Below are 15,554 nucleotides of genomic sequence, written 5' to 3'. Positions count from 1 at the left end.
ACCGGTCTTTGACTTAATAATTTCTGCAGATGAAGTTGAGTTGGTCAGTTTCTGGGCGGCTGATCCAGGTCTGATTTCCTCCAGACTGAACTGCTCCAGATCTCACTGTGGGCTCACAGTCCTCCTCTGATGTGCCGTTCCCTGGAGCCCAGTTCTGATAGCACACGGTCTGTCCACTCACCCAGAACCAGATGCCCAAAGCACAGGAGTGATGTAAACCCAACCACACCGCCTCAGTAGACGCCAGTTTAACCACGTTCATCACCTTATACTGCATCTCCACTGACTGAACCGAGACCAGATCCACATGATGCTGTCTGCATTATCTCAGAGCTTCAGACCACGACAGATTCTGCTGGATCACAATCAGTTTATCTGGACACAAAACAAAGCAGAAACTAGAGAGAGACTGATCAACAACAACATGCAGAACAAACACTGTGGAGGAATTTGTCATGTCAGACATGTAGAGTCAACTTTAAGAGATCTGGAGCTGATGATGGATTGAGTGTGTGTGGAGGATCTGCTCACCTTCATGACATACAAAAGAAAACTGATGTTCACAAGAGATGTCATGCCATTGTCTCTGAACATTCTGAGTGATCACTGTACAATTTTCAATTCCTCCTCTATTATCAGGTTGATGGGTATCCCAGTATCTGAATGAGGAGTTGCTCTGATCTGACCACTGCCATGTGTCTCTGAACAGACCGATCCAGACTGCAGATCCAGATGAGTTTCTGTCATTAATGAACTTCTCCAGCTGTTGACTCTCATTCTGGTTCCTCACACTGACCAGATCAATGTGATTCTGTCTGCAGTAACTCTGAGCATCTCTCCAGTTCATTGTCTGTTTGACAAACACCAGTCCTCTGCTGGCTTAAAGAAATAAAAAAAAATAATAATAAAAAATTTTATTTTATCAATATTCCTATTTTGCTTTGTGGTTTTGGTGTAAAATGTTAAGTATAGCCTGTGTTACAGAAGAGTTGAGTAATTATGAACACTTGGATTATGGAAATTGCTATGATTACTGTTTTAGGTCAAACCATGGTCAGCAAGATTACAATTTAACATCTCATATTCTATTTGCATTAATATTAATAGGTTTGTTAGAAATTTTTCACTACATTACAAAGTAGAATTGACTTGCTTGACTTTTGATTTGCAGTGCACATTTTAGCATTTTACTATTTTTACATTTAAGTGTCTGTTTGAAGCATCTTTTGTTTAATGAATGTTTGTCACTGTAGTGTTTGTACTCACTGTTGTAGCAGATGAAGAATGAGGTGTTACTACATGGCACAACAAACCACTGTCCATTTCTCATCATAGTACAATTATCACTGTCAGCTGGTTCTCCAGATGTCCAGTTCATAAAGAGCACAGGATCACCTGAAGACCACTGCCATTTATAAACACTCGTCCTCTGAAGACCAATCCAGATATACTCATCATTTACATCATTCACACTCTTGTTCAGCTGGATCATGTCGTTCATGTTGTCAACAGTGGCCAGATCTGTGTATTTCTCTCTGCAGTATCTCTGAGCTTCAGCCCATTTCTTCTCCTCATTTATAAAGTGATACTGACGCTGAACACATTCAGATATGGAGCAGAGAGCTGTGAAAGAGACACTTTGCTTTAATGCTTTTCAGAACAGAGTCAAACCTAATGAAACTATAAACCATAAATAAAACTACAAACACACTCACCAATGAGGAGAAGAGGGAAATATAGAGTCTGAGCCATTTCTAAGAAAGAAACGTATTGAATAACTCAAATAATTAAATATCTATCAACAGTATCACAAAATTACAATGATAAAGAAAATATTGGTAAAAGACTGTAGATGTGTGTTGTTCTTACCTCAGAGCTGGTGTGTTTCTGTCCTCAGTCTGATGTTTCTGTCTGCAGATTCAGACAGTGATTATTCTAGTATTCAAACTCATAGTTTGTTTATTTTTCTAAAAACTCGTTTTACTTCCTCTTTGTGTGTTTTTACTCCACCATTTTCCCTTATTTGCATCATGACATTTCATCGTAAACATGAATGATTAAATTAATTAATAAAAGAGGCTACATTTTAACCTGGGTCTTGTGTCAGAGTTTATTTATGTTTTATTGTTGTGTTCATCAGGTATGACTATGTACAACTATACCTTAATCAGCCGAAGGTAAACCATAAAGCCCATGTGAATACATTGATAAACACGGCTGTCTAAACCCGGAGCTGATGCAAATTAGGCTGAATCCAATACCTTGACAGCAACATTAGTTTATTGTGTTGACCCCTGGTCAGACTGATTTGGTTTTGTCCAGCCACTGCAACCCCATCTGTTTTGAAAAGTAATATGGTGCAGGCTCCAGGTACTTCTATCAAACCTTAAAGGGTCACGAAACAACAAAACACATTTTTTGAGCTGTTGACAGTCGTATATGTGTCCCACACTGCTAAAAACACTATTAGGACACCTATATTTCACTAAAAAGTGTAAATTGGTTGTTTTTGCGTTATTTCAAGCAAATTCGTACTTCAGGTTTGAAACAAATTTGTGAAGCTGCGTCACGGTCATGACATAACAGCGTTGTATTCCAGCGTGCAGACTGGGCGTCTGTGCCAGAGTAAGTCTTATTACGTCTTACAGTGTGCTGCATTAATGCATGAGTAAGGCTTGGTTCAAACCAATCAGCGCGCTCTATTGTGCACCTTCATTAATATTCATTACTATCACCGTGTTTTCAGTACAGAGACGCCACAAGTGTGAAGTGTTGCTTTTATAGTTTGCTGCAGTTAAGTTTTGTTTTCATTTTCTCTCTGTGAGAGCTCAGCTGGCGTCACGTGTGGATTAACAGTGTACGCGACGCTCGACAACAATAACTTACGTGTCTAAGGAGGAACATTGTTTACCTGAGAGCTGTTCTCATCTGCAAACGCTGAGATCCGGATTCACTTGTAGTATTCTCTTCATAAAGACGCGGCTCTAGTTGCTGGTGATTGTCCTGTCTCTACAGATTTGGTAAGTGAGCGACCAGTGCTCTTTGTTTATTCAGTTTGTTCGTATCGAACTAACTATTGCACCGAGTGTAAACATGTTAGCACCACAACCAAACTTTACCCTCGTGTAGGGTTTTCACCGCATTTAGTGACCGGAATAACACACGCGGCTTTCTGACGCTACCTGCCGTGTGCATCTAAGTTTCTGGGAAATGCGGAGGTTTTTTTTTTCTCTCATTCGCCGTGCGGTATAAAACATTGCATGAAAAATACACGCTTAGAGCAGATCCTCGAGTCAAATATCTCGTTTGTCGCGAGGGGCATGAATGAATTTCCTGAATGAAAGAGCCAAACTGCAGTTAAAGTCCACCATTTAATAATTTGGCAAATAATTTGACTACAGATGTCCATGTAGGTTAAACACCATCACTTTCTCCTGTATGTGTGTGTGTGTGTGTGTGTGTGTCCGTGTGTGTATGTGTATTTTGACTCTGAAACTCGCGCGCGCCCAAATAGACACTCCCACACCCTCCCACCTTTGTTCATCCGACATGCCCACTTTTCTGACTTTTTCCAAAGTAGAGGTGTGAAAACACCCTGCTGAAACGAGGGGGTTTCATGGCCCTTTAAACACTGACTACTGCATATTGCATACTGCATGTCACTTTAAAGATGACACTACTGACACATTCTTTAAGTGCTTGAACAAGCTTGATCACAAAACTGATGGTAGCAAAATCTAAATAAATTATAATGCATGAAATCTGTGTGGGATGGGGAGAAAACATGCACGGCTCACTCTAAAAAAAGTCCATTTGAAAGACCTGCTGGTTCTATCAAGAGAACAGAAAAGTTTAAAAGATGTGTATCAGAGCTGCCATAATAATAATCCTTCATGAAAAAACTGGAAACGTCCTGGTCTGATGTTCAATGATAATTTGAGTTTTCTTTCCTCTTCTGTTGTTTCCTGTTGCTTTCTTCTCATGACGTTAATGAAGAACAATGTGCTTCTGTGTCAAACCCTACAACAGATCGTTAACCTTACACATGAAGAATTATAATCTTCTTTGTATTTAGATCATGATTAAAACATTTAGGGGTTCAAACAGCAAAGTATCTCATGTCAAGTTTGTTTAGATTCCTATTGCTATATAAACATGTCTAATCATCAGGGACCAGTGTTGCCAGACATATATCAATTATCATATTTGTACGATAATTTCGACCCTTGTACAATCAATAATGAGAAAAATCCTATAATGTATGATAATTTTAGAATTGTATGGCCTTTTAAAGTGATTTCATTATAATATTTGGGCTTCTTTACTCATTGATCTAGCTGCATCTTTTCTGTACTGTCTGTGAGTAGAAAGTGGAGTTTGGCACGTTTTCTATCTCATCTTATGTTACCTCTTCTCAGCCAATCAACGTGGAGAATGGCTCACGAGTTAATGCTGCTGCTGCACATGCCCATGGTTAGGTCAGTAGTTTTCAGTTTGAGGTTAATCTCTTAAGCAATAATGTTAAAACAGTTAGTGCTGTAAAGGAAGGTGAGAAGGACAGGGGAGTTTTCTCTTGATGTTCTTATTTTTCCCCATTAGAATGCATCATGTGAACGTGATTTTTCCAATGTTAATCTCATCAAAACAAAGCATGCACACCTAAGAGTGTGTTAAAAATTGCACTGCTGAGGGTGCACTGCTTTCAAGCTACTATCAATTTGTAGAGCAAAACAAATCCCTCAACATCTGGCAACATGCAACGTTCGATGACAGCAACTCAGAGGTGAAGTTTGAACCTTCCCACTAAGATATGCCTAGTTTTTTTTTTAACATATTGTGCTAATTTGCACGTTGTGTCAAAACGTTGTGTGTCTGGATAATTGCTGTATGCTCTGTTTGACTCATGTACAATAATTTCCCTCCAAATATGATAATTTTGAGGTTCTGGTATGATACTTTGACATTTCCAATCTGGCAACACTGTCAGGGACATTAAAGCAGATTTAGGCCTGAGCGACTGTAGGTCACACTATAGTTGTCACTGTCTAGTAAAGGAGGTCGAGCCTTCTCATTTATGGCTCCTACACTATGCCCGAGGCTCAGACACACTCTGTCAGTTCAAAACTAGATTAAAGACCTATTTTTTTAGTAAAACATACAAACAATGCATCACATAACAGTATGATGCACGTGTGCTCCATGCAGGTGAGTGGGCTTGACAAACCACCTGTAGGACACACTTCTCCTGTCTTAATGCACCAGACATGTTAGAAATAATCATGTGTTTTTCATGGTTATTTATATAACTGCTATTTTCATTTATAGCACTTCAGTTTTGCCTTGATTTTAATAATTTATTCCTTACATACACTTTGAACAGCAGCTAATTGTATTCTTTCCTTCCTATTTCCACCTGGAGATACTCATACAAGGCATCTAGAGATTGTGAACTGTGAAGAGATGATCGCAACTAAAGAGAACTTCTAAAAGTATCCATGATCCTGGATCAGGCCGTATCCTGAGCTGATGCTGTAGTGGTCATGAAATATATCTTACTTCCTTTTTCTAAATGCTACCTCCCGTTGACCTGTCTTACCCTGAAATGTGATGTTTGTGTACGGTCGTGGGGGGGCCAATTTCACAACATGACAGTGTATGTGACTACATGGAAGTGTATGGGACACATAAAGGCCTTTGATTGATTGATTGATTGATTGATTGGAAGTTATTCTACTGTTGAGACTCCTGATAAAGCAGGGACTAACCTGAAGGACAGAGAGTGATTAAACACTTTTTATTGTTAAAATAATGATAAAATACAGAGACGTACTCCAGCATATATAGGTCCTTAAAGCACATGCAAGGAATGTAAAAAAACTCATGATATACTCTTCAACTACATGAATGAATATAATTACTGATGGAAGCAAATGACCTCATGATAAAACTAAAAGAAAACAATACAAAGATATCTCTAATGAAGTTACTAACAAGAAACACGTTGAAAGAGTTTATAAACACAATGCAATCAGTCATTCTGACAAGTGAGGATTACAATATAAAGAGATCCCATTGATTCATTTTACAGATACGTAAAAACCTGGAGGAAGAGACTCGAGGAAAAATAGTAACTTCAGTGGGTCAATCAATTATTAAAGAGTACATTTTACCAAAATGTGAACAGAGAATTTACGCAACCTATGGTCAATTGTTATATTTAATTTTATACGCAAAAGTATTTCTGTTTTTTATACAAACTGATGAATAAAGAGAAAAGTGAATGGAAGTGATTACACATTTGTTCTTATATGCCCATTCACCCATATCTGCTGCAGATGAAGTTGAGTCTGTCAGTTTCAGGACGGCTGATCCAGGTCTGACTTCCTCCAGACTGAACTGCTCCAGATCTCACTGTGGGCTCACAGTCCTCCTCTGATGTGCCGTTCCCTGGAGCCCAGTTCTGATAAAACACGGTCTCTCCACTCACCCAGTACCAGATGCCCAAAATGTGGGAGAAACGCAAACCCAACCACACCGCCTCAGTAGACGCCAGTTTAACCACGTTCATCACACGACGCTGCATCTCCACTGACTGAACCGAGACCAGATCCACATGATTCTGTCTGCAGTATCTCAGAGCTTCAGACCACGACAGATTCTGCTGGATCACAATCAGTTTATCTGGACACAAAACAAAGCAGAAACTAGAGAAAGACTGATCAACAACAACATGCAGAACAAACACTGGAGGAATTTGTCATGTCAGACATGTAGAGTCAACTTTAACACTTTCCCTGCCATTGACATGAAAACTTGTTAATTAAGAGACAACACTTCCCTGCTATTGACAAGTTTTTATGGCAAACCAAGTTTTATTAATATTAAGTTAAGGGAAGCCCTAATGCAGTTCTTTTTGACTAAACCTACCTACATTCAATTGGGGGAAAAAACAAATCCATGAATATAATTTTTTTAGTACTTTATTGTTATATATAATATGATCATTTATTCCTATAAGAAAACTTCCTTAGGGTCATCAAATTCAGGTAAAAATCATTATAAATGCTGCAAATCTTTTTAAAAACACTGGCATGGAAATTGTTAAAGGTGCAGTAGGTGATTGTCTTCAGAAACATGTTGTTGTTGTGCGGGTTGAAAGTCTCTTCACTTTCCAATAGTAATGATTAAAGTAAATGATCTAAATGTGTTTATATGTATTTTTATTTTCTGGATGAGGCATAAAACAAAAAAAAATGTTCATCCAGTTAAATATTGTTGGGCCGACATCACTTATAATTATGTTAGGTAGGCCAAACTGTCAACAAATGTAGATTTGAATATCTGCAGCCGTTTACACACATCCGCCATCAAGGCAAGCATGCAAATTCACCTGCACATGAGAGACAGAGCAAAATGATGGAGGAAGGACAACATTATGGCTGAAGTAGGTCATGTTCTGTTTTAAAACTATTTTAGTCACGCAGAACTAATGTAGAGTGTGCAGTTATGATTGGGTTGTACACACAGAAGTGTTGTATAACCCAATCTTCCGGCGAAAGATTAATGTGATTATTTTCAATTTCATAAGGGCCTTTTACAGCATCGATAAATGTACATTTTTATTTAGTTTAACAACAAAACATCAGTAGCTCTATTCTGCCTAGTCTGCTTTACTGAGGTGAAGTAGGTTTTATATACATTGGTTCAGTTTTGAACAATCACAGCCTGTGTTGTGCTTGCTGTATTGTTTACCGTGCTACTCTAAATATTCGGTCAGAAATAGCATGTAAGTATGGCTTAGTAATAAGTGTAATTCCTGCACGCCGCCGGCCAAGCACTAAGCAGAGTTACTATAGGACACCATGCGAGAGAGGGTTGTAATCTTTAGGGTGTACGCGCTCCTTTTTCAAGAGCCCTGGCTTTTGCAGGGGAGGGACTGTGTTTCAAAGATATCATGCAAACTGGTTAGCATTGTGGCAATCACCTACTGCACCTTTAAGAGATCTGGAGCTGATGATGGATTGAGTGTGTTTGGAGGATCTGCTCACCTTCATGACATACAAAAGGAAACTGATGATCACAAGAGATGTCATTCCATCGTCCCTGAACGTTCTGAGTGATCACTGCACAGTTTTCAGTTCCTCCTTGATTATCAGGTTGATTGGTATCCCAGTATCTGAATGAATAGTTGCTCTGATCTGACCACTGCCAGTCTCTGAACAGACCGATCCAGACTGCAGATCCAGATGAGTTACTGTCATTAATGAACTTCTCCAGCTGTTGACTCTCATTCTGGTTCCTCACAGTGACCAGATCAATGTGATTCTGTCTGCAGTAACTCTGAGCGTCTCTCCAGTTCATCATCTGATCGACAAACACCAGTCCTCTGCTCACTTGAATAAAAAAAATAATAATGATACCATGATTCAGCCCTTCTATGCTTAGGTTAAAATGTGAACAGGAACAGCAATGAAATCATCATGCATGTCTGTGTTACTAAAATATATATTATACACAGACACACACACACACACACACACACACACACACACACACACACACACACACACACACACACACACACACAACAGAACATCTGTCATAAATAAATATATTGTGCTATTAAAGATAACAAATAATTCAAAAGGAGTAGCTGGTTTTATATAATGAAAAATACAAAGTGGATTTGACTTGTAATTGCATTTACACTTAATTTACACAAGTTTTACAGTCATATTTATATCCTAATAAACCTTTGTTAAATGACAGTTTTTTTATAAGCGTTTGTACTCACTGTTGTAGCATATGAAGAACAAGGTGTTACTACATGCTCCATCATGCCACTCTCCATTTATCATAAAAGCACACTCATCTTTGCCATCTGGTTGCCTATATGCCCAATTCAAAAAGAGTGCAGGATCACCTGAAGACCACTGCCATTTCCTCTGCAGACCAATCCAGATACGTTCATCATTCACACTCTTCATCAGCTGAATCGTGTCATTCATGTTGTCAACAGTGGCCAGATCTGTGTATTTCTCTCTGCAGTATCTCTGAGCTTCAGTCCAGGTCTTCTTCTCATGTATAAAGTGATACTGACGCTGAACACATTCAGATATGGAGCAGAGAGCTGTGAAAGAGACACTTTGCTTTAATGCTTTTCAGAACAGAGTCAAACCTAATGAAACTATAAACCATAAATAAAACCACAAACACACTCACCAATGAGGAGAAGAGGGAAATATAGAGTCTGAGCCATTTCTGAAGAAGAAACACAATGAATAGCTCAAATACTTCACTTTTATCTAATAATACAGCATCACAAAATTACAATAATAAGAAAATATTGGTTAAAGACAGTAGATTTGTGTTCTTACCTCAGAGCTGGTGTGTTTCTGTCCTTAGTCTGATGTTTCTGTCTGCAGATTCAGACTGTGATTATTCTAGTCACTTTTCATAATTTGTTTATTTTTTTTAAAAACCTGTTTTACTTCCTCTATGTGTGTTTTTACTCCACCATTTTCCCTTATTTGCATCATGACATTTGCGTCAGTCAGAATCTGTAAACTTGAATGATTAAATTAATTAATTAAAAAAACTAAATTTTAATCTGGGGCTTGTTTCAGAGTTTTTTTTTTTTTTAAATTCTGGAGGTAAACCATAAAGCCTAAGTGATTATATTGATAAACATGGCTGTCTAAACCCAGAGCTGATACAAATTGAGCTGAATCCAATACTTGACAGCAACACTACTTCCACTGTGTTGGCCCCTGGTTCTTGGGGACCCCTGATTGACTTGGTTTTGCCCAGTAACTGTAACCCCACTTATTTTGACAAGTAATATGGTACAGGCTTCAGGTACTTCTATTAAACCTCAAACACTGACTACTGTATATTGGATACTGCATGTCACTTAAAAGGTGACACTACTGAGACATTCTTCAAGTGCTTAAACAAGCTTGATTACAAAACTGATGTCAGTAAAATCAAAATAAAATATAATGCGAGAAATCTGTGTGGGATGAGAAAAAAACATGCACAGCTTTGCCAAAAAAAAAAAAAAAGTTCATCTAAAAGACCTGCTGGTTCTATCAAGAGAACAGAAAAGATCAAAAGATGTGTATCAGAGCTGCCATAATAATAATCCTTCATGAAGACACTGGAAACATCCTGGTCTGATGTTCAATGATAATTTGTGTTTATCTTTCCTCTTCTGTTGTTTCCTGTTGCTGTTTTCTCAACGCGTCAGTGAACAACAGTGTGTTTCTGTGTCAAACCCTACAACAGATCGTTAACCTTACACATGAATAATTATTATCTTCGTGAAGTTTATTCATAAACTAATTTTGAGAGGATCACATGCTTATGATTGACATGGCTGGCCCTGAGTCAAGCTAATGTACGAACCACCAATCAGACTATTCCAAACCAAGTATAAATAACCAAACACCTTACCTTAGTCATCTTCGTCTTGAAGAATCCCCCCTTCCAGCCCTTCTCCTCCTCTTTGTCTACAGGGCAGCACGGCAGCCCAGTGGCTAGCACTGCGGCCTCACAGCAAAGTGCCTCCGGTTCGGGCCTCTACCCAAACGGACAGCATTTTCGTGTGGAGTTCATGTTCTCCCCGTGCTTGCATGGGTTTTCTCAGGGTCCTCCGGTTTCCTCCCACACTCCCAAAAACATGACACTTAAGTAAATTGACTAAACCAAATTAGCACCAAATTCGATTCAATTCTGTCAGCAACGCATCACCTTAGCAACCCTCACGCAGCAGAAGGGGGAGGGTTCTCGAGATCTACCCAAGCTCAAACTCCCCTCTCGCCCTGCAACGGGAGGGAGCCCTGGGCTCGAGGCTCTCATGAGTTCAGCGCTTTCTCCCGGGACAGCATGCCAAACTAGCTTATTACCAATCATCAGCTAAGTGTGAACTCTTGAATTTGTATTTAGATCATGGTTAATACATTTAGGGGTTTAAACAGCATCAGGGACCAGTGTTGCCAGACGTACGGTAATTATCTCTCTCTCACGAGTTAACGCTCCTGCTTTGCGTGCCCATGGTTAGGTCAGTAGTTTGAGGTTTTAGGTTGATCTTTTAAGCAATAATGTTAAAACAATTAGTGCTGTAAAAGAAGGCGAGAAGCATGCATGCACACCTCAGAGTGTGTTAAAATTGCACTGCTGAGGGCGCACTGCTTTCAAGCCAACCAGCACTATTTTGCAGTCCATAACGGCATAAAATTTGTACAGCAAAATGAATCCCTCAACATATGGCAACATGCAACGTTTGATGACATCTACTCAGAGGTGAAGTTTGAACCTTCCCATTAAGATATGCCTAGTTTTTAATGTATTGTGCTAATTTGGACGTTGTGTCGAAATGCTGTGTGTCTGGATAATTGTTGTATGCTCTCTGTTTGATTTGTGTACAATAATTTCCCTCCAAATACAATAATTTTGAGGTTCTGGTACGATACTTTGACGTTTCCAATCTGGCAACACTGTCAAGGACATTAAAGCAGATTTAGGCCTGAGGGACTGTAGGTTACACTATAATTGTCACTGACTACTAAAGGAGGTTGAGCCTTCTCATGTATGGCTCCTACACTATGTCCAAGGCTCAGACACACTCTGTCAGTTCAAAACTAGATTAAAGGGCCATGAAACCCCCTCGTTTCAGCAGGGTGTTTTTACACCTCTACTTTGGAAAAAGTCAGAAAAGTGGGCGTGTCCAGCTCTGTTTAGGGGGGAGCGTCGGAGGAAGAAAAGAGGCATGGTGTGGGAGTGTCTATTTGGGTGCGCTGAGTTTCAGAGTCAAAATACACACACACAGGGGACAAAGTGACTGTGTTTACATGGACATCTATAGTCGAATTATTTGCCAAATTATTAAATGGTGGACTTTACTTGCAGTTTGGCTCTTTTATTCTGGAAATTCACAAACGAGATATTTGATTCGAGGAACTGCTCTAAGCGTGTATTTTTCATGCAATGTTTGATACCGCACGGCAAATGAGAGAAAAAAAAAAACCTCAGCATTTCCCGGAAACTTAGATGCACTCGGCAGGTAGTGTCAGAAAGCCGCGTGTGTTATTCCGGTCTCAAAATGCGGGGAAAATCCTACACGAGGTTAAAGTTTGGTTGTGGTGCTAACATGTTTACATAGTTAATAGTTTGTTCGATACGAACAAACTGAATAAACAAAGAGCACTGGTCGCTCACTTACCGAATCTGTAGAGACAGGACAATCACCAGCAACTAGAGCCGCGTCTTTATTAAGAGGAGACTACAAGCGAATCCGGATCTCAGCATTTGCAGATGAGAACAGCTCTCAGGTAAACAATAATCCACGTTAGACATGCAAGTTATTGTTGTCGAGCGTCGCGTACACTGTTAATCCACACGTGAGTCTGAGCTCTCACAGAGAGAAAATGAAAACAAAACTTAACTGCAGCAAACTATAAAAGCAACACTTCACGCTTGTTTTGCCAACACAACGTGGCGTCTCTGTCGTCTAAACACTGTGACAGTAATGAATATTAATGAAGTTGCACAATAGAGCGCGCTGATTGGTTTGAACCAAGCTTTACTCATGCATTAATGCATCACACTGTAAGACGTAATAAGACTCCCTCTGGCACAGACGCCCAGTCTGCACGCTGGAATACACGCTAATATGTCATGACCGTGACGCAGCTTCAAAAATTCGTTTCAAACCGGAAGTACGAATTTGCTTGAAATAACGCAAAAACAACCAATTTACACTTTTTAGTGAAATATAGGTGTCCTAATAGTGTTTTTAGCAGCGTGGGACACATATACGACTGTCAACAGCTCAAACACATGTGTTTTGGTATTTCGTGACCCTTTAAAGACCTATCTTTTAAGTAAAACATACACACAATGCATCACATAACAGTATGATGCACGTGTGCTCCATGCAGGTGAGTGGGCTTGACCAACCACCTTTATGACGCACTTCACCTATGTTTATTCATATAACTGCTATTTTTATTTATAGCACTTCATTTTTGCCTTGATATTTAATGTCTCTTCATTAAATACGCTACAAATAGCAGCTACACTATTTGTTTTCTTTGCTTCCTATTTCCATCTGGAGATACTTATCCCGAGGCATCTAGAGATTGTGACCAGTGAAGAGATGATCGCAACTATAGAGGACTTCTAGAAGAATCTATAATCCTGGACCAGGCCGTTTCCTGAGCTGATGCTGTGGCAGTCATGAAGGAATGGAGAGCATGAGACTAATTCCTGAAAGACCCCAGTGACAAACGAGTCTCCGCATTGATCCCAAGGGCCAGCTACGTGATCACACCTGCAGTTCTCCACGATGGACGTCCAGTGTTCTTCGGCCTCCAGCATCTAGACTGCATCTCGGCATAAGTAGTTTTCCCAGAGGAGAAATGGTCATGCCCAACAGAGCCTGTTTTCTCACTAGGTTTTTTATTTTCTCCACTTTCATCAATTGGTGAAGTTTTGTTCCTGTACACTGGTTTGTTTGGTTTGAGACTTGATGACAATGATGTTTGGCTTTCAGGAGTGAAAATTAAACCACACTGAATTGAACTGAACTAAACTAAACCAAACCTCAACTCTGAAAACTGAACTGACACAGTTTCAATTTACTAGAACTTCTATGTTTAGCTGCTTTAGGTCTAACCAGCAGTTTAGGTCTAACCAGCAGTGCAATAGCAGCAAGAGCAGGATACAGGAGTAAGTTATAAAGTGCAGTTATAGAAAACTATGGTGATATTTACAGATGGATGTACTATCAACATTATATACAGGTTGGATAAGCTATGAACAGATTTACAATATATGACTATATGTTCAGGTTGCTAATAATAATCAGTAGTGTGCAGGTAAATAAACATGATTACAAGTGTATATGTTACAATATATGAATATATGTGCAGGTTGCTATTAATAATCAGTAGTGTGCAGGTAAATAAACATGATTACAAGTGTATATGTTACAATATATGAATATATGTGCAGGTTGCTATTAATAATCAGTAGTATGCAGATAAATAAGCATGATTACAAGTGTATATGTATAGTGGGTGTGTACATAATTACAAATGTCCATATGCAGTGGGTATGTACTGTTCAATAAGTAAACAGTTCAATGTGGTGCAGTGAATGTGCAAATTTTAAATGTGCAAATGTTAAACAGTGCAGTGATTGCGAGGAGTGTATGTTAGAGGAGAGTGGGGGGTGTATTGGGGGGGCAAAAGAGTCAGTGGGGGGCAGAGTTCAGGAGGGAGACAGCTCTGGGGAAAAAGCTGTTTCTCAGTCTGCTTGTTTTTGTCCGGGGGAGCCTGAAGCACCTGCCGGAGGGCAGGAGAGAAAACTGTCTGTGAGCAGGGTGAAAGGTGTCCTTCAGAATACTGCGTGCTCGGCGCAGACAGTGTTTCTTCTGGATGTCCTCTATGGCTGGCAGTGTGGTCCCTGTGATGCGTTGGGCAGTTTTCAGCTGCAGTGCCTTACGCTCAGCAACAGAGCAGCTTCCATACCAGACTGTGACACAGTTTGTCAGGATGCTCTCTATTGTGCAGCGGTAGAAGTTCACCAAGACGGCTGATGAAAGCTGGTTCTTCTTCAGTTGCCTTAAGAAGAATAGGCGCTGGTGAGCCTTCTTGATCAGGCTGGAGGTGTTGGTGGTCCAGGAAAGGTCCTTTGAGATGTGGGTCCCCAGGAACTTAAAGGATGAGACAGGCTCAACGGCCATCCCATTGATGTGGATGGGATCATGTGAGCCTGTTCGTCCCTTTCTGAAGTCCACAATGAGCTCCTTGATCTTGTTGGTGTTAAGGAGCAGATTATTGTCGGTGCACCAAGTGGCCAGATGCTGGGTTGCACGGTTGTCGTACAGCAAGATGGTCACTGGTTTGAGTCCCGACTGGACCAGGAAGTTTTTCTGTGTAGAGTTTGCATGTTCCATCTATGTACATGGAGGTTTCCATGGGATGTGTCGATTTGGCCCACAGTCCAAAGACATACAGTGTATGTGACTTAAACTAAACTAACCGTAGTGTATGAGTGTGTTAAAATGAGAGTGTCTGGTTTCCCAGCACTGGGTGTTCACGAGTAAGCATACTTTCAGTGCTGGGTTGCAGCAGGAAAGGCATCCATCTGTTGAGCATGTTAGTAATTCTTCTTTGGCTCTCAGCAAAGGTGATCACCCTTTTTTCCCCTCCGTCCCATATCTTTCCTGGCTGGCTCCTCTTGTCTCGTCTTATTCTATCTCTGAGGCTCTCCATGCTCTGTGTCCAAACGAATAAGGGACTATGGATTTATTTAACTAGTCTCTAAACTCAATTGACACCATCTTCTCAACAAGAAGTTTGGGCTTGGGAGAGCCTACTTGTCCTGCCGGTACGCTTGCAGCTGAATACATGATGGACGAGTGGGAGAAATGGTGCGCCGTGTGCCTGGCTGCTCTGTCCTTGGAGGATATTGAATATATCTATTCAGATCTTTGATTACAGGGTTTCTGCTGATGGGCTTATAAAGAGCCCTGGGGTATTGACGAT

The 15,554-nt window shown here is 40.1% G+C and overlaps 2 protein-coding genes across 3 annotated transcripts in view; both read right to left on the bottom strand.

Annotated features, from left to right (window-relative positions):
• The window catches only part of si:ch211-225k7.4, a 494,418-nt gene continuing 478,864 nt past the window's right edge, over nt 1-15,554 (bottom strand). The window contains 3 exon segments of the mRNA NM_001123404.1: nt 1-398; nt 555-879; nt 1,267-1,472. Coding sequence (NP_001116876.1) covers nt 14-398; nt 555-879; nt 1,267-1,472 — 916 coding nt within the window. The 3' untranslated portion in view covers nt 1-13.
• Nucleotides 5,779-11,710, bottom strand: si:ch211-225k7.3. Of its 2 annotated transcripts, XM_087260466.1 has the most exons (6): nt 10,456-11,710; nt 9,378-9,419; nt 9,223-9,261; nt 8,795-9,130; nt 8,049-8,393; nt 5,779-6,681 (listed from the first exon to the last, which is right to left on the bottom strand). In XM_087260466.1, the coding sequence occupies exons 3-6, from the start codon at nt 9,257-9,259 to the stop codon at nt 6,317-6,319; spliced, it is 1,083 nt and encodes a 360-aa protein (XP_087116592.1). In that variant the 5' UTR covers nt 9,260-9,261; nt 9,378-9,419; nt 10,456-11,710; the 3' UTR covers nt 5,779-6,316. The 2 variants fall into 2 exon arrangements, with proteins under 2 accessions (XP_087116592.1, XP_087116593.1); XM_087260467.1 differs by lacking the exon at nt 10,456-11,710 and having other exon boundaries at nt 9,223-10,043.

Source organism: Danio rerio, chromosome 7 (genome assembly GCF_052040795.2).
Source record: "Danio rerio strain M-AB ecotype USA chromosome 7, GRCz13ab, whole genome shotgun sequence".
Lineage (NCBI taxonomy): Eukaryota > Metazoa > Chordata > Actinopteri > Cypriniformes > Danionidae > Danio > Danio rerio.
The sequence above is the reverse complement of the archived record's forward strand: the minus strand, read 5'-3'. Positions and strand labels throughout refer to the sequence as shown.